General features: G+C 37.7%; 1 protein-coding gene across 1 annotated transcript in view; it reads right to left on the bottom strand.

The window, feature by feature from the left end:
* The window catches only part of LOC149161321 (uncharacterized), a 30,567-nt gene extending 7,864 nt beyond the window's left edge, over positions 1-22,703 (bottom strand). The window contains exon 1 of the mRNA XM_089434842.1: positions 22,071-22,703. Coding sequence (XP_089290968.1) covers positions 22,071-22,703 — 633 coding nt within the window. The remainder of the gene's footprint in view (positions 1-22,070) is intronic.
* Between the last annotated feature and the right edge of the window lie 3,396 nt (positions 22,704-26,099).

Raw genomic sequence — 26,099 nt, 5'->3', positions numbered from 1 at the left:
TGATACATTTATACGGGGACTTGGCTTCACCAGAAGAAAAGCAAACCACTGTGTGTATTTTAGATTAATTGGTGACCATGTTATTTATCTGGCCTTGTATGTGGATGATATGTTGTTGGTTGGAAATGACAAAGAAATTATCCCGAATTTGAAGACCCAATTTTCCTCCAAATTCGACATGAAAGCTCTTGGTGCTGCAATACTAATCTACAACAAGTATTGGAAGGATCATGTTCAACATGTTGACAGGGTGCTCAAACTATTAGAGGAGAAACAATTATATGAAAAAACCTACAAATTTTACTTTAGAGTACAAGAGGTGGAATATTTGGGTCATATTGTATCTCATGAGGGTGCTAAGGTAGACCCTACCAAAATTAAATCCATTAAGAAATGGAAAATACACACAACCATAAAGAATCTTCAAGGATTTATCAGGTTGACAAGGTATTACCACAAGTTTGTTAAGAATTATGGGAGAATAGTAGCACCTCTAACATCATTACTAAAGAAAGATGCATTTTCTTGGACTCCAAAAGCAACTAAGACCTTTGAACATCTTAAAGAGGAAATGTGCCAAGAACCAGTCTTAGCTACGCCAAACTTTACAAAAACATTTATTTTGGAATGTGATGCCTCAGGAAATGGAATTGGTGTTGTTTTAATGAAATAAGGAAGACCCATTGCTTTTAAAAGTCGTCCACTCAAAGGAAAGTATTTACACAAACTTATTTACGAGAAGGAAATGTTGGCAATACTACATGCACTAAAACAATGACGACTTTACCTAATGGGAAGACATTTCAAGGTAAAAATAGATCATCATAGCCTTAAATACTTTTTGTAACAAATATTATCTTCAGAAGAGAAGAAAAAATGGGTGATAAATATGTTGGGTTATGACTTTGAAATCATCCACAAAAAAGGGAAGAAAAATGTTATTGCAGATGCACTCTCAAGAAAGGATGAGGATGTGGAATCATTGCTTTGTCCCATTTATATTATCCAACTTGAGTGGATAACCGAAGCAAGGGATGAATGGAAGAATAATGAAGAGGTGTGGATACTCATTCAAAAGTTATAGCAAGACCCTAGTACATCTGATACATTTAGCTGGAAAAATGTTTGATTATTTTACAAAGATCACTTATATCTTTGTAAGAATTCTCAACTCAAACAAAATATTCTTTTGGAATTGCACACCTCTCCCTTAGGAGGGAACTCAAGATTTTTAAAAACTTACCATAGGGTCAAGAAGGAGTTTTTTTGGGATGGTCTTAAATATGATATTTAGAATTTTATGGCAAAATGTTTGGTTTGCCAACAAAATAAAGTTGAGACAATTAAGGCCTTGGGTCTATTACAACCTTTATCCATTCCAAGTCAACGTTGGGAGGAGGTCTCAATGAATTTTATCACATGTTTACCCAAGTTTGAAGGAAATAGTGTCATCATGGTGGTAGTTGATGGATTTACCAAGTATGCACACTTTTGTGCATTATCTCATCCTTTTAAAGCTAGTACAATTGCTACTACATTTATGGAAACAATTCAAAAGCTTCATGGAAACCCAAAGATTATAGTAAGCAACAAAGATCCCATTTTCATTGGAATTTTTTAGATAGAATTATTTTCTTGTATTGATACTCAATTAGCTCAAAGCTCATCTTATCATCCTCAATTTGATGGGAAAACTGAGATAGTCAAAAAATGTTTGGAACGATATCTTTGTTGTTTTGTATCTAGTAAACAAACACAATGGGTCAAGCGATTACCTCTAGCTGAATGGTGGTATAAAAATTCCTTCCATACTGCAGTAAAAATGACCCCATTTATGGCACTTTCTGGATATCATCCACTATCCATCACATCATCTTTAAGAAAAAATTCTAAGGTTAAAGAAATGGAAGATCACATTGAGCATCAACAACAACTTCTCCAACTCTTAAAGGATAACCTCACTTTGGCGCATAATCGAATGAAACAATAGGCAAATCAACATCGCAGTGAAATCATTTTTGATATAGGTGATTGGGTATTTTTACAGCTATAACCATACAATCAAATGTCTCTCAAGCAAGCTAAGAAGGATAATAAATTATCACCCAAGTACTATGCCCCTTACAAGGTGTTGTAAACTATTGGTACTATGGCATACAAATTAGAGTTTTTTGCACCTTCTTGAGTACACCCAATTTTCCATGTTTCATGTTTAAAGAAGATTATCAGTGACAATCTTCCAGTTCAAACAATGTTGTTAGAACTTGACGAAGAAGGAAAAATCATATTTGATCCTGAAGCAGTCACTGAAGCAAGAACCCTACAACTACGTAATCGATCAATTTCAGATTATCTCATTAAGTGGAAGAACTTACTCGCTTAGAATTTCACATGAAAGGATGATAATTTTATACAAAAGCATCCAAAACTACTCAAGCACTGAGGAAAACACTTTTTTGGAGAGGGGCATGTTAGTTCCCTATAATACTAGTTTAGCCCCCTTATTGTTGTTGTTGTGCCCATGTAGCCCCCATATTGTTATTGTTGTGCCCCATAGAAACTCACTATTGTTATTGATGTGCTCTTATATTATTATTATTATGTAGGTTTTGACTATATTGTAACCCCTTAGACTCCTATATATAGAAAGGAGGTCTTTTCATTCATATCATCCACGAATTGTTCATTTATGTGATGTAAAGAGGGTTTCCCCCTCGAAGAAACTATTTTCCAAGTCGTTGATCTATCTTTTCTTCTGTTTTTTGAGTTGGTTGCATAACATTGATCAACTGTTACTACAAGTCAAACCTGTTGGGTTGTGTTATATTCTTTCCACGACTATCCCACGTAGTTAACCGGGGGGTTAGAGGGGAGGCGAAGCCCCCCCTTCATTGCGCAGATTGTGCAGCGGGGGGTTTGAGGGGGGCGGGTAGACCCCCTCTACGAGGTCTAGGACAACACCCCGGGGAAACTTTTTCTGGACCCTATATTAGGTTGGGCGGATGTACCTATGGTTTTGTGCATGGTTTTCACACATCGTTTTGGACTTGATGGTTTTCGGTCCATGGTTTTGGACGCGATGGTTTTTGGTCCATGGTACTCGATGCTTCGGCATGTATAAATATGTATTGCAACATTGAAAGGAACATAATGAAAAATCAAGTTGGTAGTCCCGGTTTTGGGATCGGGAAAATCTCTGTGTATATGTGTTTTATGTGTTATGCTCTCGCATTGTTTATTTTTTATTGTCATAATTTGTATGCAGGTAAATTTTGTAGGAGGTTAAAACCTACATTTAGTATCAGAGTTGTTTTGGCTTCAAGAGGACACCTTTGTTGCTGAGGAGTTTCGCTCAGGCTTGTGGTAGACCTTGGTCAATGGGAGATATGCGAGATCGATTCTGGTGGTGAAAGAAGATGGTGAGTAGTGGAAAGATAGAGATCAATAAATTTAATGGTCAGAGTTTTGAGTTGTGGAGACTTAAGATGGAGGATCTGTTGGTGGACAAAGATCAGTGGATCGCAGTAGATCCGAGTACTAAACCAACAGGAGTGTCCGATGAAGAATGGAAGAAGTTGGATCAGAAGGCAGAGAGCACAATACAATTGTGTGTCTCGGATTCAGTATTGCTAAATGTATCAGGGGAAGCTACGGATAAGGCTTTGTGGGACAAGTTAGGGACTTTGTACCAATCTAAGTCTCTGGTGAATAAATTGTTCCTACAGAAAAAGCTATATAACACGAGGATGAAAGATGGGGACTCGGTGATAGAGCATATGAACACATTTAATACTATGGTAAGTCAGTTATTATCTGTTGATATTAAAATTTCAGATGAAGATAAGTGCATCAGTTTGTTGTGCTCTCTACCAGATTCATGGGATAGTCTGGTTATTGCAATAGGTAGCAATGTAACTACCTTGCAGTTTGATGATATAGTCTCATCCTTGATGACGAAGGAGATGAGACGGAAAAATATGTAGAGCCAGAATGGTGATGCCTTGTCTGCATGAAGAAGGTCCCAGAATAGAAACAAAAATAAGTCATCGAGTGGAATATCTAAATCTAGAGGGAGATCTAAATCTATATGAAAACCTGTAAAGGTGGTGTGATGGAAATGTGGAAAGGAAGGGCACTACAAAAGGGACTGTAAATCTAAATCTCCTGACAAAGGAAAGGGATTTGATGATGCTCCTTCTGTAGAGGCGAAAGCCACCTCAGATGAAGGTGGGGATGTGTACTTGGCTTCTTCAAGTACACATGTAGATCATGAAGCATGGTTGACTGACTCAGGTGCATCCTTTCACTTCACTCCCCATAGAGAGTGCTTTTGCGAGTATGAGAAATATGATGGTGGTGATGTCTTCTTGGGGGATGACAGGAAGGCTAGAATCGTTGGTCACAGAAAAGTAAAGTTGAAGTTGAAAGGGGGAAGGGTTAGAACACTTCCAGGTGTTTTGCATATTCCTGCATTAGCCAGAAATTTGATTTCTATAAGCAAGTTGGATGATGCAAGTGTAAAAACAGTGTTCGAGAAGGATACCTGCAAGATGGTTCTGGGAGCACTGACATTGATGTGAGGAGTTCGAATTGGAACTCTGTACAAGATGCAAGGTAGCACTGTTTTTTATGGGTGCAACAGTTCTATTGTTCCTGAAAGTGGAGCAGAAAATCTAGTGGTCTCTGGAGAGAATACAATGCTGTGGCATCAAAGGCTTGGACACATTGGAGAGAAGGGCCTTCGAATACTTCATGGTAAAGGTATGGTAGAAGGTATGAGTAATAGCTCTCTGGATTTTGATTTCTGTGAAAATTGTGTATATGGGAAGCAAAATCGGGTGAGTTTCCCCTCTGGTGGTAAGAGGGCGAAACAGGTATTATAACTTATGCACAATAATGTGTTTGGACCTATGAAGGTTCCATCACTGGGTAAGTCTGTGTACTATGTATCATTTATAGATGACTTCTCAAGGAATACATGGATATATTTCCCTAAGAAGAAATCTAAAGTCTTTGACGGGTTTAAAGAATTTAGGGCTCTGGTGGAAAACCAGACAGAGAAGAAGATAAAGGTGTTGAGGACAAATAATGGTGGAGAGTTTTGCAGTAAGGAATTTGAAGAATTCTGTAAGAAGTGTGGTATAGCACAGAAGAAGACTACTCCATACACACCTGAGCAAAATAGAGTTGCAGAAAGAATGAATAAGATATTGATGGAAAGGGCAAGAAGCATGCTCAGTGGTGCTGGGTTAGGACAAGAATTTTGGGCAGAGGCAGTGGAGACAGCATGTTACCTGGTCAACAAATCACCTTCATCAGCATTGGAGGATAAGACTCCACAAGAGGTATGGACTTGTAAGAAACCCCCTCTTTCACATCTGAGGGTATTTGGATGTGATGCATATGTACATGTTCCAAAGGAGAAAAGAACCAAGTTGGACTGTAAATCTGAAAAGTGCATCTTTATTGGGTATAAGGATGGTTTAAAGGGTTATAAGCTTTGGAACCCAGTAACAAGGAAGGTTGTGTACAGCCGAGATGTGGTGTTTAGAGAGCTGAAAGATCTTATTAAACATGAAGTCCACCCAAAGGAACCTAAGAAGATAGAGTTTGAGCTAAAGGAGGAAGAATCAGACTCTACAGCAAAGGAGGAATCAGAAGATGAAGAGCCACAAACTCCGGGTGTGAGAAGATCAGTTCGAGAAAGAAGGCAGCCAGAAAGGTATAGTCCATATGATTTTTGTTCAAATTTTGCTTTATCTATTACTGATGATGATCCCAGAACTGTGAAGGAAGCAATAGATTCATAAGATGGAAAACTTTGGAAAGAGGCCATGGTTGATGAAATGGCATCTTTGCACAAAAATGAGGCTTGGGATCTGGTGGAGTTGCCGGCTGGAAGGAAACCATTGGCAGCAAATGGGTGTTCAAGAAGAAGACAAATGCAGAAGGAAAGGTGGAGAAATACAAAGCTCGGTTGGTAGAAAAAGGTTATTACCAGGTGTCAGAAATTGATTTTGGTGATATTTTTTCTCTTGCTGCCAAGGTAGCTTCTATTAGATTACTTTTATCTGTTGTTGCTGCTTTTGATTTTGAGGTAGAACAGATGGATGTGAAGACAACATTTCTTCACGAGGATCTGGAAGAGGAGATCTACATGAAGCAACCTGAAGGCTTTGCGGTGAAGGGTAAGAAAGAACTAGTATGCAAGTTAAAGAAGTCTCTACATGGGTTAAAACAGTCACCAAGGATGTGGTATCATAAATTTGATACATTTATACGGGGACTTGGCTTCACCAGAAGAAAAGCAAATCAATGTGTGTATTTTAGATTAATTGGTGACCATGTTATTTATCTGGTCTTGTATGTGGATGATATGTTGTTGGTTGGAAATGACAAAGAAATTATCCTGAATTTGAAGACCCAATTTTCCTCCAAATTCGACATGAAAGATCTTGGTGCTGCAAAATATATTTTGGGCATGGAAATTAAAAGAGATCGGGCAAAGAGGAAGCTCTGGTTAAACCGGAGGAAGTATGTTGAGACAATACTGCAGAGGTTTAATATGCAGGATATTAAGCTGGTGAAGGTTTCTATTCCAGTAGGTGTGAAATTATCTGTTGAACAGTGTCCGAAGACACAAGAAGAGGAAGAGGACATGTCCCATGTTCCATATGCAAGTGCAGCCAGTAGCCTGATGTATGTGATGGTATGTACTAGACCATACATTGCACATGCAGTGAGAGTATTGAATAGGTTTATGTCAAAACCAAGGAAGGAGCATTGGACAACAGTGAAGCGGGATTTCAGGTATTTACGTGGCATTAATGATAACAGCTTATGCTACCAAGGAAGACCAGGATTGGACAGAGTGTTGGATACTCATGGCTTTGTTGATGCAGACTGGGCTGGAGATTTGGATCAGAGAAGATCTACAAGTGGGTATGTGTTTAACCTATTTGGAGGCGCATTCAGTTGGATGAGTAAGGAACAATCTGTAGTGGCACTATCAACCACAGAGGTAGAATACATGGAAGCCACTCATGCAAGCAAGGAAGTAGTTTGGTTGTAGAGATTGTGTTCAAGTATGGTGTTAGTACGGGGAGCTATAAGGATAGACTGTGATAGCCAAAGTGAAATTTTCTTAGCAAAGAACCCTGCTTATCATTCAAAGACAAAGCACATTGACGTTCAGTATCACTTTGTGAGGGATATGATAGAAGAAAAAAAGGTGTTGCTAGTAAAGGTGGACACTTTGAAGAATACTGCAGATGCATTGACAAAATCTATGAGCTCTAAGAAGTTCTCTTGGTGTAGAGAAACAATGGGTGTTGCAGGGATGGATAAATGACTAAGCTCTCTTGTGGCCCCCTGTGGAAAGAAAACAACAAGTGGGAGAATGTTGGGTTGTGTTATATTCTTTCCACGACTAGCCCACGTAGTTAACCGGGGGGTGTTGGCATTATGATACATATGTTGTACTTGATGGCAACCCACTCATCTCAGATAATAAATTATAATGTAGAGAAACGTTCACACACTTATATGGAGAGAAAAGTTTATTTCATGTAGAGAAAAGTTCACGCACTTTTATGCAGAGAAAAGTTTATTTCATGTAGAGAAAGGTGCACGCACTTTTATGCAAAGAAAATTTTATTTCATGTAGAGAAAAAGTTCACGCACTTTCATGCAGGGAAAAGCGCGTATATGTTGGAGAACTTACCTTTGGTCCATGGTAGTTAGTCCTTGGTATTTGAACCTATGGTTTTGGACCATGGTACCTCGTCAGAAGTGTTGATCCCAAGTATTGGGTTCGTGGTATTGGTTTATTATGGTTTTGGTCTGTGGTATTGCATCCAAAAGTGTTAATCTCACGCACTTTCATGGTTGGTTCATGGTATTAGTCCAACAATTTTTTTAATCCTATGGTTTTGGACCGTGGTATTGTGGAAGGCCTAAGACTATAAAAGAGGAAGGAGATCATTTGGAAAAGTATCATCGAATGAATTGAATATCTAATAAGTGCTAGATCTAAAATATTTGTGATTGGGTTATGGTGTAGATCTGGATCTGAATGAAGGAGGAACCTTAGCGCATAAAGAAGGATAAGTTCTATTGATGGGTCATAATCTTTATGCTTGAATAATAGTATCTTTGTATGATTTTGATCTGTTATATGAGGCGCATGCTTGATCTATAAATCTGAAAATCTGGGTAAATTAGTGTCTGAATATTTGAAAGAAGGAATTATCCTTTATAGATCTGCACGCAGGCTTCAGGTTGTTGAAGTAGAGTATATCTTTAAATTATGATCTAGCTGCCTCTGTCTATTGTTGTAGTATTCTAGGTTCAGAATTTGGTGTGTGGTTACTGTTACTGTGTTCTGGGTACAGCTGTCAGAGAAGTGTTTACTTGATTCAGTGCTAATTGGGAAAAGGAGATTGTTTGATGCAGATATACTTGATGATTGATTGATGTTCATGGATCCAGTTTGAAAATTTATGAAAAGTGGTCCTTGAAAGAAAAGAAGTAGGGGGTTGTAACTCCCTTCCAGGAGAGAGAGTTGTAGCTCTCTGCAGGTTGCAGCCTGCATACAGGTAAAGGACTGCACCACTACAAAATCATTGTAAAAGGAATTTCTAATTGAAAGAAGATAGAGACATATTGCAGCAGGTGGTTTTCACCCACATTGGGTTTCCACCTTATATCTGGTGTTCTTTGGTGTGACTATCTGTTTTTCTTGTTCATGCTCAATATTTTATGGTACTGACATACAATAATTCAAAGTATAAATATATTGAAAAAGAATTAGATAATACTGATTCACCCCCCCCCCCCCCTCTCAGTATTATTTCCAACAATTGGTATCAGAGCAGGTACTTCTAAAGAAGCTTGATCGCTTGAAGGAAGATCTAACATCATGAGAAACTATGAGAGGGAAGCATCAATCAGGCCACTGATTTTTGATGGAACAAACTTCGTATATTGGAAGGTAAGAGTTACTGCCTATCTTCAATCTTTGGGTATAGAAGTATGGGACATTATAGAAATAGGGTATACTTTTCCATCAACTACTCCTACAGATTCAGCTGAGAAGAAGAAATATGAAACAAATGCAAAGGTGGTTAATACTCTTCTAGGATGTTTATCTCAATCTGAATTCGTGAAGGTTATGCAATATAAATCCGCAAAAGAAATATGGGACAAGATTGTTTTAAGCTACGAAGGAGATGAACAGGTAAAACATGCAAAACTTCAAACCCTCAGGATTCAGTATGAGAATCTCATAATGTATAATGATGAAAGTGTGGCTAACTATTTCCTTCGGGTAGATGAGATTGTTAATTGTATGAAAAACTTGGGTGAAGAAATAAAAGAGGTTGTTGTGGTTGAAAAAGTCCTAAGATCATTGTCCCCCAAGTTTGAACCTAAAGTGTCTACAATAGAAGAAAAGGAAAATCTACGAACTCTTACTATGTCTCAGCTACACGGAATTCTAACTGCTTATGAAATGAGAAAAGGAGATCCATCAGACAGGAGAGAAGCTGCTTTTAAGGCTTCAGGCAAAGGAGACTACTATGAATCAAGTCACGTGCCAGAAGAAGAAGAAGAATCAAATTTTGTCAGAAATCTTCAACGGGGTACTGGAAGGTTCAGAGATAAGCTACCTTTTAAATGTTTTGCTTGTGGAAGAGTAGGTCATTATGCTACCAAATGTCCTCATAAGGATAAGATTGACAAAGGAAAGGAACCTGCCAGATGGAACAAGAAACAGAATGCAAATAAGAAAAGCTACTACACTCATGAAGACAGTGATGGTCTATCAAATAGTGATGAAGATGAACGAGGTAATGACTATAAGCTTTTAATGGCATTTGAAGATGATGATTACATGGATGCTATAGATGTGGATAGTTTTTATGAAGAGATTTCTAGACTTAAGACATGTATAGAAGAAAAGAATATGATCATTGATACTCTACAATTTCAAATTGATGAAAAAGAAAAATATCTTGAAAAGTTAGAAGGTGAAATTGTTGGCCTTAGAAAAGAAATTGAGAAAACAAAGGCTATTAATCTTAAGTTTGTCAAAGGATCTGAAACTCTAGATGAGATCATCAATGTACAACGTTCTCCGTTAAACAAGACAGGTCTGGGGTATAATGGAGAAACATCTCAAGCATCTACCTCAAAGAGTTATCTTGATGCAGCAAGAAGGAATGAGCAAAAGCACAATGGAGATCACCAGGTAAAGCAGGGACGAATTACATCAAGAACTAACAAAGACTACCAGGTAAACCAGGGGCAATCTGTCTTAAGGGTGAACAAAAGCTACAACCAGCCACAGGTAAAATCTTCTCAATTTTCTTCAAGAATGGATGACAATAAGAATTACAATCATTTGGGTGGTAGATTTGATAACCGCAGAAGTTTCTTCAATGGCCAATGTTTCTCTTGCCATGACTTTGGTCACAAAGCAGTTCAATGTGTTGCATATAAAACAATCATGACTAGAGAAGCTCAAAAATAAAGAAGTATGACTGGGATTACAAAAAGGACCTATAACAACTTTTCGGCTCTTGAAAATGAAATTGAATGTTCTATTTGTAATAACTTCGGTCATGAAGATTCTGAATGCAGGAGCAGATTTCAGCAGACAAAGGAACAAGCCTCAAGCACCAGAACATGGAGAATAAAGGAACCATAATCAGAAAGATGTGGGATAGCCTTTTATGCAGAGGGACAGGAAAATCTATGGTACATCGACAGTGGATGTTCGAAGCATATGACAGGTGATAAAGAAAAACTTGAATCATATTCTGCTTTAGAAAAGGGAAAGAAAGTTTCTTTTGGAAATGATACTCCAGCAGCTATAAAAGGAAAAGGCACAGCTCAGTTAAAAGAAAAGGTCAAAGCTGGAAATGTTTTGTATGATGATGGCTTGAAGCATAACCTTCTGAGTGTCATTCAGATGTGCGATCAAGGAACCGAGGTAATATTTCGATCAAATGGATGTAGCGTTCATGATCTTGATACAGGGAAAATAGTGATCAAAGGTAGAAGAACTCCAAATAATCTATACATATTTGAAGAAGGACAACAACAATGTTATTTGAGCAAGGATGATGAACATTGGTTATGGCACCGGAGGTTGGGGCATCTAAGCTTTTCACAAATAAGGAAGGCATGCAAATATCAGGCAGTTCGTGGTCTTCCAGATATCAAAATTCCAGACAACACTATATGCAAATCATGTCAGTTTGGTAAGCAAACCAGAATCAACTTCCCGGAGAAGGAAGGATCAGCCAGCAGGCCTCTTGAACTAGTCCATACAGATGTATGTGGTCCTTTCAGGACGAGGTCACCTCGAGGAGAAGAATACTTGATATTATTCATTGACGATTTCTCCAGGTTTGTTTGGTTAGGACTTTTGTAGCACAAAGACGAAGCATTCGAAAAATTCAAATCCTTCAAAGCCTTGGTTGAAAATGAATCAGGTTACAAAATTAAGTGCCTCGGGTCCGACAGAGGTGGGGAGTTTACCTCAAATGAATTTTTCGATTTCTGTGAAGAACATGGGATAAGAAGGAAATTCTCTACAGCTAGAACTCCTCACCAAAATGGAGCGGTGGAAAGGATGAACAAAATAGTCCAAAAAATGGCCCGTGCTATGCTTGATGAGTCCGAAACTCCCGCAACTTTCTGGGGTGAAGCTGCATATGCTGCGGTTGTTATTCTCAATAAAACAAATGTCCGAGTGAACAACACTCAAACTCCTCATGAACTCTGGTATGGTGAGACTCCTTCGGTAAAACACTTCAAAAATTTTGGGAGCAAATGCTATATTAAGAATACTGATGAGCAACTTGGAAAACTTGAACCTAGAGCAGATGAAGGCATTCTTCTTGGTTATTCTCCACACATCAAAGCATATAAGTGCTACAATAAAAGACTTGGAAGAATTGTTGACAGCATTGATGTAGTGGTTGATGAAAAAGGATACATTCCTAGGCAAGTAAATCATGAAAATATCGAAGAAGATGAAGACTACCCTCAAAGACAGAATGATGAAGAAGAAGAACTTCAAGAAGCACCAGAGGAACAGATAAGGGTAGAAGAGAAGACTCCATCCAGGTACGTTTAGAAGAATCATCAAGAATCTCAGATTTTGGGGCAAAAAGAAGCAGGTGTACAAACAAGAAGAACAATTGCAGAAGCTTCAAGCTATTTGGCATTACTCTCATCCACTGAACCACAAAATGTAAAAGAGACATGCAAAGATGAATGTTGGGTCAAAGCAATGGATGAAGAACTTGAGCAGATCGAAAAGAACAACACTTGGGAGTTGGTTCCTAGACCAAAGGATAAGAATGTTATAGGAACAAAATGGGTCTTCAAAAATAAGTTGAATGAAAATGGGGAAGTGATTAGAAACAAGGCCAGACTTGTTTGTAAAGGGTATGCGCAGCAAGAAGGAATAGATTTTGAAGAAAATTTTGCTCCTGTTGCAAGACTTGAGGCCATCCGAATGTTCCTTGCTCTCTCAAGCTTTCAAAAGTTCAAAGTATTTCAAATGGACGTGAAATCAGCCTTTCTGAATGGAGACTTAGAAGGAGAAGTAAACATTGAGCAGCCAGATGGTTTCATTCTTGGAAATGATCCAAACCTTGTATGCAGATTGAAAAGGCTCTCTATGGTCTTAAACAAGCTCCAAGGGCTTGGTACTATAGTTTGGACAAATATCTTCATCAACAAGGTTTTTCAAAAGGATCAGCAGATAGCAATCTTTATATAAAAATTGAAAATGACAAATTGCTAATACTTGTTGTGTATGTAGATGACATTATCTTTGGCAGCAATGAAGAATCTATGAGTCAAAGCTTTGCCTTGGTGATGCAGAAAGAATTCGAAATGTCCTTTCTTGGAGAATTGACATATTTTCTTGGTTTGCAAATCCAACAAAATGAAGGAGGGATCTTCTTGTCTCAAACCAAGTATCTCAAGCAGATTTCGAAGAAATATGGTATGGAAGAAGAAAAACCAATATGTACACCCATGGTCACAGGATGTAACCTCAGTGCAAATGATGAATCAACAGTAGTGCATCAACCAGCTTACAGATCTATGATTGGAAGTCTACTTTATTTGACAGGTACCCGACCAGACATCATGCATGCAGTGGGAATAGTTGGAAGATTTCAGGCAAATCCAAAGGAAACTCATCTTCATGCAATGAAGAGAATCTTCAAATATCTTCAAGGGACTCAAAACTATGGCTTATGGTATCCTAGAGATACAGATCTCACACTTCATGCTTATACAGATGCAGATTGGGCCGGAAGCGTGGATGATAGGAAGAGCACAAGTGGTGGTGCATTCTTTATGGGTTCCAAATTAGTATCTTGGTTCAGCAAGAAACAGAGTTCGATTGCCTTGTCTACAGCTGAAGCAAAATATGTTGTTGCTGCATCTTGCTACACTCAACTCCTTTGGATGATGCAGACCTTGCAGGATTTTAAAATCACTTGTACACCACCCATCTCCATCTTATGTGATAATACAAGTGCAATCAGCATTTCAAAGAACCCAGTCATGCATTCAAAAACCAAGCACATACCAATCAAGTATCACTTTCTCCGGGAACAAGTGCTTGAACAAAAGGTCAAGTTGGAGTATGTTCCTTCTAAGGAACAGGTTGCTTATATACTCACCAAACCATTGCCTAGGGAGACCTTTGAATGCCTCAGGCAAAAGTTGGGGGTTGTTGATGCATCATCTTGTTGTTGAATCTCTTCTGATTATTGGTTGTACGCAAGGTTCATCTGAAGTATATGCGTACATGTGTTGGGTTGCGGATTGGTCAAAGATCGAATGGCACAGGTTCAGGGGGAGCATATCATGCATTGTTGGCATTATGGAGGAAGTACAGAAGGAGATCATGGATGCTGGTCTGAATATTGCTGCAATACGTCTCTATCTCTTTCATGGTCATGGATTATGGTTCTTCTTTGCAGATCTGGTTTATAGTCAGGGGGAGCTTGTTCTTAGGGGGAGCATAACCCTTTGTCCTTGATGTCAAAGGGGGAGAGTGATTGGTTGTTGTTGCCATCAAGTACAAAGGGGGAGATTGTTGGCATTATGATACATATGTTGTACTTGATGGCAACCCACTCATCTCAAATAATAAATTATAATGTAGAGAAAATTTCACGCACTTATATGCAGAGAAAAGTTTATTTCATGTAGAGAAAAGTTCATGCACTTTTATGCAGAGAAAGGTTCACACACTTTTATGCAGAGAAAAGTTTATTTCATGTAGAGAAAAAGTTCACGCACTTTCATGCAAGGAAAAGCACATATATGTTGGAGAACTTACCTTTGGTCCATGGTAGTTAGTCCTTGGTATTTGAACCTATGGTTTTGGACCATGGTACCTCGTCAGAAGTGTTGATCCCAAGTATTGGGTTCGTGGTATTGGTTTATTATGGTTTTGGTCCGTGGTATTGCATCCAAAAGTGTTGATCTCACGCACTTTCATGGTTGGTTCATGGTATTAGTCCAACATTTTTTTTGATCCTATGGTTTTGGACCGTGGTATTGTGGAAGGCCTAAGACTATAAAAGAGGAAGGAGATCATTTGGCAAAGTATCATCGAATGAATTGAATATCTAATAAGTGCTAGATCTGAAATATTTGTGATTGGTTTATGGTGTAGATCTGGATCTGAATGAAGGAGGAACCTTAGCGCATAAAGAAGGATAAGTTCTATTGATGGGTCATAATCTTTATGCTTGAATAATAGTATCTTTGTATGATTTTGATCTGTTATATGAGGCGCATGCTTGATCTATAAATCTGACAATCTGGGTAAATTAGTGTCTGAATATTTGAAAGAAGGAATTATCCTTTATAGATCTGCACGCAGGTTTCAGGTTGTTGAAGTAGCGTATATCTTTAAATTATGATCTAGCTGCCTCTGTCTATTGCTGCAGTATTCTGGGTTCAGAATTTGGTGTGTGGTTATTGTTACTGTGTTCTGGGTACAGCTGTCAGAGAAGTGTTTACTTGATTCAGTGCTAATTGGGAAAAGGAGATTGTTTGATGCAGATATACTTGATGATTGATTGATGTTCATGGATCCAGTTTGAAAATTTATGAAAAGTGGTCCTTGAAAGAAAAGAAGTAGGGGGTTGTAACTCCCTTCCAGGAGAGAGAGTTGTAGCTCTCTGCAGGTTGCAGCCTGCGTACTGGTAAAGGACTGCACAATTACAAAATCATTGTAAAAGGAATTTCTAATTGAAAGAAGATAGAGACATATTGCAGCAGGTGGTTTTCACCCACATTGGGTTTCCACCTTATATCTGGTGTTCTTTGGTGTGACTATCTATTTTTCTTGTTCATGCTCATTATTTTATGGTACTGACATACAATAATTCAAAGTATAAATATATTGAAAAAGAATTAGATAATACTGATTCACCCCCCCCTCTCAGTATTATTTCCAACAAGGGGTTAGAGGGGGGCCAGAGCCCCCTCTTCATTGCGCTAATCGCGCATTGGAGGGGTCTTAGGGGGTTTGAGGGGAGTGGGTAGTCCCCCTTTATGGGGTTCGGGGCAGCGCCCTGGGGAATTTTTTTTTGGACCCTATATTAGGTTGGGCAGGCCTACCTATGGTTTTGTGCATGGTTTTCGCACATGGTTTTGGACGTGATGGTTTTCGGTCCATGGTATTGGATGCTTCGGCATGTATAAATATGTATTGTAACATTGAAAGGAACATAATGAAAAATCAAGCTGGTAGTCCCGGTTTTGGGATCCAGGGGAAAATCTCTGTGTATATGTGTTTTATGTGTTATGCTCTCAAATTGTTTATTTTCTGTTGTTAGAATTCGTATGCAGGTAATTTTTGTACGGGGTTAAGACCTACAAAAACAAAAATCAAACTATTCCTATATTTTTTAAATTTTATTTTGCATGATATATACATTATATGCAAAAAATTAAACTACTTTTCAATTTTTTTCAAAAATATATCCATAAGATACAAACAAATATGAAGTAAAGTCCATGCTTCATCTTACCCATAAAAAGTTAAATTATATGGAATTTTATGCCTTTAAATAGGCTACAATAGAGAAAAATACCGTGAGAAGAATCATGAGTTAAGAATACTATGGGAAATTCCATGGGTTTTCAAAACCATGAATGGTAAATTGACTAATTTATCTCAACTGTATTTTAATGATTAATTTCATTTTTAATTTTTATTTTTATTTTATTTTTATTTTTATGCAATTTTGCCGAGTCAAAATGTTTAATGGGACAAGACAAGACATTAAAACATCTCTTACATACTAGGTTAGAGAGCGCCTCACAGCGCAAGCATTTTATTGTCAAAATAACATTGTTAGTGGAAAATATTTAAAATTTGGTTTATTTTAAACTTCGCTTTTAAAGCTATGCCAATGATAGAAACTATGAGTAAGGTATATGTTATGATTAAAATATTTAATTAAATTTTTAGTTTTAAAATATGTAACCTGTGTGAAGTTATCTGTTGAATAGTGATGGCTTTACATTATGGTCTACCTGGAATAAGTGATCCTCTCGTAGAGGCATTGGGGGTATAGCTTGTTACATTAAGAAGAACATCTCTCTCCATACTAGGATTTATAAAAACGACCCTTACAACCAATATAGTTGGATAGAAATTACTCACATTTATGATAAAAATACCTACATAGCAATATGTTATTTCCCCCCATCAATTCTAACTTCTATAAGAAAAAGAATCTAGATAAAAATAGTCCTTACAATGGTTTAGAAAATGATATTTCTAGCCTAAGGAATGAAGGCAATATCCTTTTAATGGGTGACTTTAATGCTCGAACTTCAAGCAACCAAGCTATTCTTCTAAGCAGTCATTCCAACCCTAATCCCCTTTAGTTAGACGAAGACGTTCCTCTGGCTAGCCAGTAAGAAAGGAGCTATGAAGACCTCGAGGAGAATTTGTTTCGGTCAGAGCTAGTCAAGCTTTGTAGTGCTCAGGATCTCATAATTTGCAATGGTCTAAATAAGTGGCCCATTTCTAGCGAGATGACGTGCATCCATGGGCTTGGTAGCAGCATGGTAGACTATGTTATCTCCGACCTCCCTCTATACAACAAAATAACAAATTTTGACATCTTAAACGACCATGAACCTGACTCTGATCATAGGCCTTTACTTATAACTCTCAATTTTGTCATGCATAGAGATCCCATAGAAGATAATCCTTATAGCCATAATAAGTAATCTTTGGTAGAAATAAAAAAGATATCTTTCTAAATGAATTAAAAAATAATTTGCTTCCTTTATCTAATATAGACAACATAGAGGATCTCTATCATAATTTTACTACAACCCTCTCATATTCTATTAACAAGTTCTCAATTGAAGTTTCAAGTAATAAAAGAAATAGCAAAACCAACCCATGGTATGACAAAGATTGTAAAAGTGCGAGGAGAGCAATTAAGGAAGTTGTTGATGAATCTCTTAAAATTGGCAAGATAAAAATATACAAAGCCCTAACTAAAAGGAAAAAAAGGGAGTATATTAGTAAAAGACAAGAGAATCTATTACACCTCTCTAAGGTAGCTCCTAAGAAATTCTGGAGACAGATTCTAACTAGGAATACTAAAAATAATAATAAAATTTATTTACACGACTAAAATTCTATCTTAAAAAGCTTTGTGAATCTCCAAATGTCATGGATAACTTTGAAACCTTTCTCACAATGAAAGAAGTTTTCTCATTAGAAGACATTGATTTTGGGGATAATCGCTTGGCTAATGGGAAAGCTAAGGACATTGAAGGTTACCAGGCAGAAATCTTGAAAATTGGAGGTCATGTCCTCATCCCCCACATTCACAAGCTTTTCAATCAAGTGGTCAAGCAAGGGTTCTCTAAACCATGGACTCAAAGCCTCATTATCCCTATTTTAAAATTAGGGATACAAATAACCCCTCTAATTATCATACAATTATGTTCAACCCTCTCCTAGCCAAGTTATATGGTATTATTTTGGAAAGGAATTTGAGCATAGGGCTTGAAAGTGAATGTAAGCGGGCTAAAGGCCAAGCGTGTTTCAGAAAGCAGCACTCAACAACAAACCACCTCGTTACGCTTAGGATCATTGTGGAGGAATGTCGTAATGATAAATCCAATCTCTTTTGTTTCTTTGTGGACTTTAGAAAGGCTTTTGATATAGTTCCTAGAAACAACCTTTGGAACAGATTAGAAGAGCTAAAGGTTCCTTTTGAATTGAGAGTTGTCACTATAAGGTTATACGAGAATGTAATTACCAAGTTAAAGAGCAATGAGGGGTGGTCGAAAGATATTAAGTGTAATATCGGAGTTAAACAAGGTTGCCCCCTCTCCCCTACCCTATTTGGCATTTACATCGACAAGCTAGAAGGTTGTTTAGAGGAAGAAGGATGTGTTGGCACGATCTTAGCTGGGATAGTCATCATCCTTCTTCTCTACACTAACGATATTGTTCTTCTCACAAGGTGCCCATCTGATCTTGATAAGAAACTTATACTGCTTAAGGATTTCTGCTTTACCATGGGTATGATTGTGAACACTAACAAAACAAAAGTTATGATTATCAAATCCAAGAAGGACACTTACGCTAATTTTATGTATGACAATAGTAACTTGGAGGAAGTGTCTTCCTACAAGTACCTAGGAATTGATATTCATCACAAGCTCAACTGGAACTATAGCATTGAGAAAAGTATTAATGGGGGATGGAAAGATTATTTTGGTCTTGAAAATAATTGTAAAATGGCAAACCTCGTAATGTGGGATAGAAAGAAGTTCCTCTTTGAAACTTTAGTCACTCCAGTTATCTTATATGGATGTGAGGTTTGGGTTTGTAGCATCTCTAGAGAATCCTGGAGAAAGATTAAGCAAATCCAGAAGCTTTTTATAACGTATAACCTCAAAATTAAAAGCAACACACCATATCCTATTCTTCTTATAGAAGTGGGTCTTTCCCCTATCGAGAGCTTAGCTATGACTAGGCTTCTATTATACAAGCACAAACTCAATAACATAGGAGACCATAGACTTCCTAAGCTAGCTTTAAATTCCAGCCAGAACCACCTAAGGCTCAAACGAAGTTGGTATAAAGACACTAGGGCCTGGTTAAACCATTGGGAGATCGACGAGAATGTTGCATTGCAAAAATATTAATAACGTTAAAAATATTGTTACTTCTAAGTTCAAAGAAAAAATGTGGTGTGAGAAAGATTTAGCAGTTAAAAGAAAATAAAGATATTATAAGGAGGTCATCAACCCCGCCCTAGAAGATCAAAAGTATCTCTCTGTTTTAACTAGCTCAAAGAATAAAATTAATATAGCCAAGATTAGAACGAACTCTCATGAGCTCCATAATGAAATAGGTCGTTGGGCAGTTCCTGAAACACCATGGATGGAAAGGTTCTACCATCTCTGTGAGAATACGAACATCGAGGATGAAAATCACTTCCTCTTAGAGTGCCCAACGTACAACCACATTAGATCTCAGTTTCAAAATATTTGTTGCAATACTGACCTTCCTAGCCTTTTACGTTTTCAAAATTACAGTGAGCTTGAGAGGCTTCTCTCCAAGCTTTTTGAGCATAGGAATAAAATCTTAAATCAAACTAAATAATTCATTTCTTTAGGTTCGATAGACCAAAGTTTGGTCTCAGTGGTCGTTAACCATCATCATCATCATCATCATCATAAAAAATAATTTATTTTTATAATGTTTATTAATTTAAAAATTTAGATTGAATATCTTTTTATTTATAAAATAAAATAATATTTTTGATTTTTTCTATATTCAAGCTTCTGTGATCCATAATGAATGAAACAAAGTCTTTCGGTAGAAATCACATGAGAGAATTTTTTGGTCGACGCATTTTGAACCAACAAGTGTGGTTCATCATCACGACTAGATGAAGAGGCAGACCATGGCAAAGGCTTAAATAGAGAACAATAATGTTTAAATTATAATATTAATTTATTAATATGTTAAAAACAAATATTATCAAGTAACAACTAGTTTTTGAAAAAAATATTTAAATAATGATATTATTTCATTAATTTATTAAAAATATTAATAGGTAACAGCTATATTAAACGGACTAGTTTTTGAAAAATAATATTTAAATTAATTTATTAAAACCAAATATTACTAGTTCCTCAAAAATAATATTTAAATAATGATATTAGATTATTAATTTATTAAAATATTAATATGTAACGGTTATATTAAACAGTTGGTTTATGAAAAATAATATTTAAATTAATTTATTAAAACCAAATATTACTAGTTTTTGAAAAATAATATTTAAATTGTGATATTAGTTTATTAATTTATTAAAAACAAATATTAATAAGTAACTGCTATATTGCTAGTTTTTGAGAAATAATATTTAAAATAAATAAATAAATAATCAAAGTCAAACTTTAAAAGAAGGGAGTCAAAAATTATAAAAACCACAAGATCATTTGATAAATAAAATAACTAATGGAAATAAAATAAAATAAAATAAATTAAAAATAATTAATGGAAAAATAAATAAAATAAAACAAAAATATACACAAGTCAAAATAAATATATATAAATAAATAAATAAAAACAAAGCCATTCAATTTCTAGTTTTAAAATTTAAACTAATTAATATTAAACAACATTGAATCCAAATTTATTAACAAACTAAACCTATCATCAAAAAGCCCAAATTTATTAACAAACTAAACCTATAATAAAAAAAGCATTGAAACCAAAATATTGTATTTAATATTATTGATTATTAGTCCATCTTAAAAAAATTAATTTAATAGTTTTCTATATTTATAAAAAAATTAATCTAAAATTTTAGTAATACATACAAAATATTCACTTTTTAGTTAATTTAATTCAACTAACTAAAATTTACAAATTTAACAATTAATTTCAATAAATATACTATATTTAATTTAAATTTTATTTTTATTTAAATATATTTAATTCAAATAACTAAAATTTACAAATTTAACAATTAATCTCAATAAATATACCATATTTAATATAAATCTCATTTTTATTCAAATGTATTTTCATATCGCAAACAATAAAATAACAAAATTCTTTGGAAACTAAGTTTTAATCATATTTAATTATTATTATTATTATTTTTTAACTGAAACGGTTGTGATTTTTATTTATTGCAAAAGGGATGGTGGGTCTTTGCCGTAGCGACCCCTATTACATGGTTGTTTTCCTTTTTTACAGCCTTTCAGCTATTACAATTTCACATTTTTTGGAAGAGTCTTTCCCCATTTGCAGTTAAGCTCCCTTTCCTGAGAGTGCATCCAATGTTCGCCATCCGATCCGCTTCGCTGTTGGAGTTTCTGAGTATGTGGTAGAGCTTGTATGAGTTGAAGTCTTGTAACACTCTCTTCAGTCTGTCCATAATTTTATTGAGACCAACATTGTTGAAGAGTTCCCCTTTGATTAAATTTTTAATTATAATTTCTGAGTCTCCGAAAACTTGGAGATATTTGATTCCTTTCTCCCTTGCAATAAGACAAGCTTTGAGTAACCCAAGGATCTCAGCTTGATTGTTAGTTTTCAGGCCAAGTCCCCATGCAAATGAGTCTCTTTCTGTCCCATCCGTGGAGTAGATGACCCCACCAGCACCGGCTACTCCGGGGTTCCCTTTGGAAGCCCCGTCGAAAAATATGGAAGTTAATTTTTGGGACCTCCACCATTTCTGGAAGATGTCATCTGGTTCTCTTATTTGCCAATCTGATTTAGCTTTCAGGGGATGCAAAAGATATTTTCGGGGGTGAGGTTCTAGGGCCAGCCACCTCTTTTCTTCCAGCGTGAGCAGAGGATCATCTTTGTGGTATTGTTGTTGGGCCGTTTCCAAGAGGAGAGACTTTGCTTTGGCTGCAACTTGAAGTGGGGAATGTTGAATGTCTTTGAATATCTGCTGGTTATGTTCCATCCAAAGCTACCAGCAAACATATTTTGGTATCGCTATCCATACCTTGCGCCAAAAGGACTTGGGAGGGATGCGCTGAGGGTAGAAGGCATTCCATGTGGCAATGAAATCCGGGACAGAAATCTGTGATGGTATGGAGATCTGAAAATCTTGCAGGATGAGACCCCAGACCTCTTTGGCGAAGAGGCATTCCAGAAATAGGTGTTGGGCAGTTTCAAGGTTTCTTTTGCATAGATCGCATCTATGAGGCCCTTCGATCTTCCTCTTTACGAGATTATCTCCTGTTAAAAGTTTGTTGTGCGCTAAAGTCCAGTAGAAAAAATTTATTTTTGGAAGTGCCAGCGGCTCCCAAACCTGTTTCCAAAATGTGGGTGGATGACTACTGTTCTTCGAACCTTGGAGCGCTCTATAGCCTTCAGCTGAAGTGTAGTTGCCTGTCCGCCCCCATCCCCAACTATCTCTCGTGGTTCTGCTGATCGGCGTAGCATCTTTGAGGAGCTCCTCCAGATGGTTTTGTTGGCCATTTAAATGCGCAGGTGCTCCGTGGAAGTTCCAGCCTGCCCATTCATCGCGTCTGTCCCAGATTGACAAGTCATAAACATTGTTTATGTCTGCTCTTTCTAACCATTCCCTGAGCTCTGTGATTTCCTCATTCTCAGCTAAAGGTTCACACCCCATTATGCGGTCTTTCCACAAGTGTGTGTGCTTTCCATTTCCGGGGATTCTGTACAAGTGTTGCTTGAAAAAATTGCTGCTTTTGCAGCAGAGTCTCCAGACCTGTGTACATGGAATTGTGCTATCTAGATGCATTGTCCTAAGAGCGGAATTGTCTGTGTATTTTGTCCGTAGAGTGATGTTGACGGGGTCAGAAGGGTCGTGGATCATTTTCCACAAAAGCTTGCCTCCCAGTGTTGTGTTGACGAGGGAAGGGTCGCGGATTTGCAGTCCATCCTCAGTGATCGGTCTCTTGACCAGGTCCCAGTTTACAAGATGAATTTTTTTTTCGTTTCCTTTGCCTCCTTGCCATAAAAAGTCCTTGAGGAGTGAAGAGGTATGATCCATTAAATGTTTAGGAGCCAAGAGGAAAGTTGCTTGATAAATAGGAAGAGCTAACAGCTAGGATTTGATGAGAATGGTTTTTCCACCTTTTGTTAACCAATGACCTCCCAAAGCTTTGATTTTAGATTTGATTTTACTGATGATATCAGTCGAGAGAGACCTCTTGTTCGTGCCTGAGATTATTGGAAGTCCAAGATACCTGAACTTGTCCCATTGTGCATGCCCTTTGAATCCTAAGATCTTCGCGATGTTATTGATCTCCTGCTGATCTATATTCCAGCTGAAGATTTCACTTTTGTTCTCATTGACTGGAGCACCAGATACCCTGCAATAACTTCTCAAGACATTGTCAAAGGCTTTCGCTATTATGGAGGTGGCGCCTCCCAAGAATAGGGAGTCATCCGCAAAGAGAGCATGATTCAGGGGGGTTAATCCATGAGAAGTTTTGAGACCGGGAAGGGAGCCAGAATTTCTTTCAGATGATAGTTTTCTGCTAAGGGAGTCCGCCATGAGGATGTATAGAAAGGGAGAGAGGGGGCATCCCTGCCGGATGCCTCGCCGAGCTTGGAAAAAATTGGTGGGACGTCCGTTGATAAGGGGAGCAATCCACGGGGAATCAATACAAGCTTTTATGAGCTGAATAAATTGTTGAGAGAAGCCAAAAGACTACAATACTTTGCAAAGGAAAAAACGATTAACTCTATCAAATGCATTTTCCATATCAAGTTTGATAAACATACCTTTCTCCCCACGCTGCTTGCTTGAGTGGATGGTCTCCTGTACCTGTATGACATTGTCCAAAATGTTTCTGCCTTCCACAAATCCTCCTTGAGAGATGGAGATCAATCTTTTGAGCAAAGGCTTGATTCGATTGGCTAAGATATTGGCTATTATTTTATAAGAACCATTGCACAGCGAAATAGGCCTAAATCTTGCAAAAGGTTCTGGGTTGGTTTCTTTGGGAATTAGGGCTAAATAGGTGGAGTTGGTTCCTCCTCCTATCTTAGCTTTTTTCATGAAGCCCCTTATCATTTTAAGGAGATCCACTTTTATGACTTCCCAGCAAGATTTATAAAAATGGATTGTGAATCCATCTGACCCAGGGGCCTTGTCAGCTTCCATGGACCAGATTACATTGATGATCTCCTCCTCTGAGATGGGTATGCAGAGAGCTATGTTGTCTTCAGCGTTGACTAGGAGAGGGATTTCGGTGAGGAAGTCGGCAGTTTCCTCATCGCTGCCTTGGGTTCCGTCATTGAATAAGTTCCTGAAGTGATTTTCAGCAGCATCTTTAACCTGATTGAATCCTTTGCAAACTTGGCCCTCCGTAGTTTTGATTTCAGCTATATAGTTCCGGGACAGCCTGGCTCTGTATTGTCGATGGAAGAAGGAGGTATTACGGTCCCCAGCCTTCAACCAAAGACTTCTTGATTTTAGCCTCCAATGTTCTTCTTCAGCTCGAAAGGATTGGTATGTGGAACGTTGTGCTTTTACTTCCTTGTCCAGAAGTTCTGCGGTAATGACAGTATTTTCTATGTTTATCTGCAAAGAGTGCAACGTCTGGACTGCCTCTTTTCTTTGATTGGTTGGAGTGGGATCTGGCTTTTTGATCCACTCCTTCAATGCTAGTTTTGTGGCCTTCAGCTTTTGTTCCCATATATAGCTGGTGGATCCTGTAACGGGTTTAACCCAGGCAGCTTTCACAGTATCCATGAAACCCTCTTTTTCGAACCAAAGCGGGCTAAAACGGAAGGGGATGGGCCCCAGATCTTCTTCATCCTCCAGTAGGAGCTGAATTGGCTTGTGGTCTGAGGTTAGTTTAGGAAAAAAATTTGTAATGATGATTTTTTTGTTCATCATGAGGGTGCTTTGGACTAGGAATCTGTCCAGGCGGGCAGCAATATGATCCGACCCAGCTCGATTATTTGACCAAGTGTACCTCCCGCGGATTGGGATGAAGTCAAGAAGGTCCCAGTTCTGGAGGATCTCCTCCACAAATGCCAGCATGGGATCTCTGCTGCCTGATCCGCCCCTTTTCTCTTTTGGATTCAACACTATGTTAAGGTCTCCTGCTAAAATAATATTACTTGGGGAATGTTGCTCTAGAAAAGTTGAAAGTGAGTTCCAGCAATCTTTTTTCTCAGAATAGTTAACAGGGACATACATATTGAAAAGAGATATGTTCAACTTACTAGCTTTGTGCTTGAGTTCTGTATAGATCCAATGCTGAGTTTCTTTAGAGTTTTGAAGCTGGAAAGCGCCGTCTAACCAAAGAGTAGCCAGGCCTCCAGAGGTACCCCTGGCACTGATTGCCTTGCCTGTATTTTTATTCCACTTTGACTTACTGATGTCTAGAAGGGCTTGCCCTTCAATCTTGGTCTCTTGGAGCATGAGGATTTCTGAGGGTTCTGTTTTGAGTAGATCCTTGACTGCTTCTAATTTAGAGGGGTTCCCCAGTCCTCTACAGTTCCAAGAGACAAACTTCATTATTTACTGAGAGGAGGGTTGGGACCTCCCTTTGAAGGCCTCGGTCTGGTATTTCGTCCAATGGACATTTCTATTGTGGCTTGACTTCCTTGGGTTTTGAGTCTCTCTGCCTCTTCTTCTCTCATTTCTTTTCGGGATTTCCTTCCAACTCTTTTGTAGGGGCGCTCATAGGTTTCATCCTCTGATGAACCTGAGCTTTCTATGGCTTTTTTCTTTGCCACTTCTGCATATGAAGGGTTGGATGGGCTGCCTTGGGTAACTTCAACCTGAACTGCTTTTTCTCCTTCTTTGCTTGGAGGGGTACTTTCTTCCTGCGCTCGATTTTCCTGCTCTGGGGCTACAGGGTCGATCTGAGTGCTTGTTGTCTCTTTTGTTTTTGCTTCGCCTTCCTGAGTAGGCTTAGAGCTGCTTGGGATTCCTGTTGTGTTTCCTTTGCCGGAGCCTTTTTTTGGAAGGGTTGTTTTCTGAACTAGGGTCCATTGATCCCCATTTTGTTTGTCTGGTTGCTCTTCTGCCCTTTTCTTGCAG

Source organism: Pinus tabuliformis, chromosome 5_2 (genome assembly GCF_031772625.1).
Source record: "Pinus tabuliformis cultivar Carrire ecotype Pingquan chromosome 5_2, CPIR1, whole genome shotgun sequence".
Lineage (NCBI taxonomy): Eukaryota > Viridiplantae > Streptophyta > Pinopsida > Pinales > Pinaceae > Pinus > Pinus tabuliformis.
Note: the sequence above shows the minus strand (reverse complement) of the source record. Positions and strands in the feature narration are given on the sequence as shown.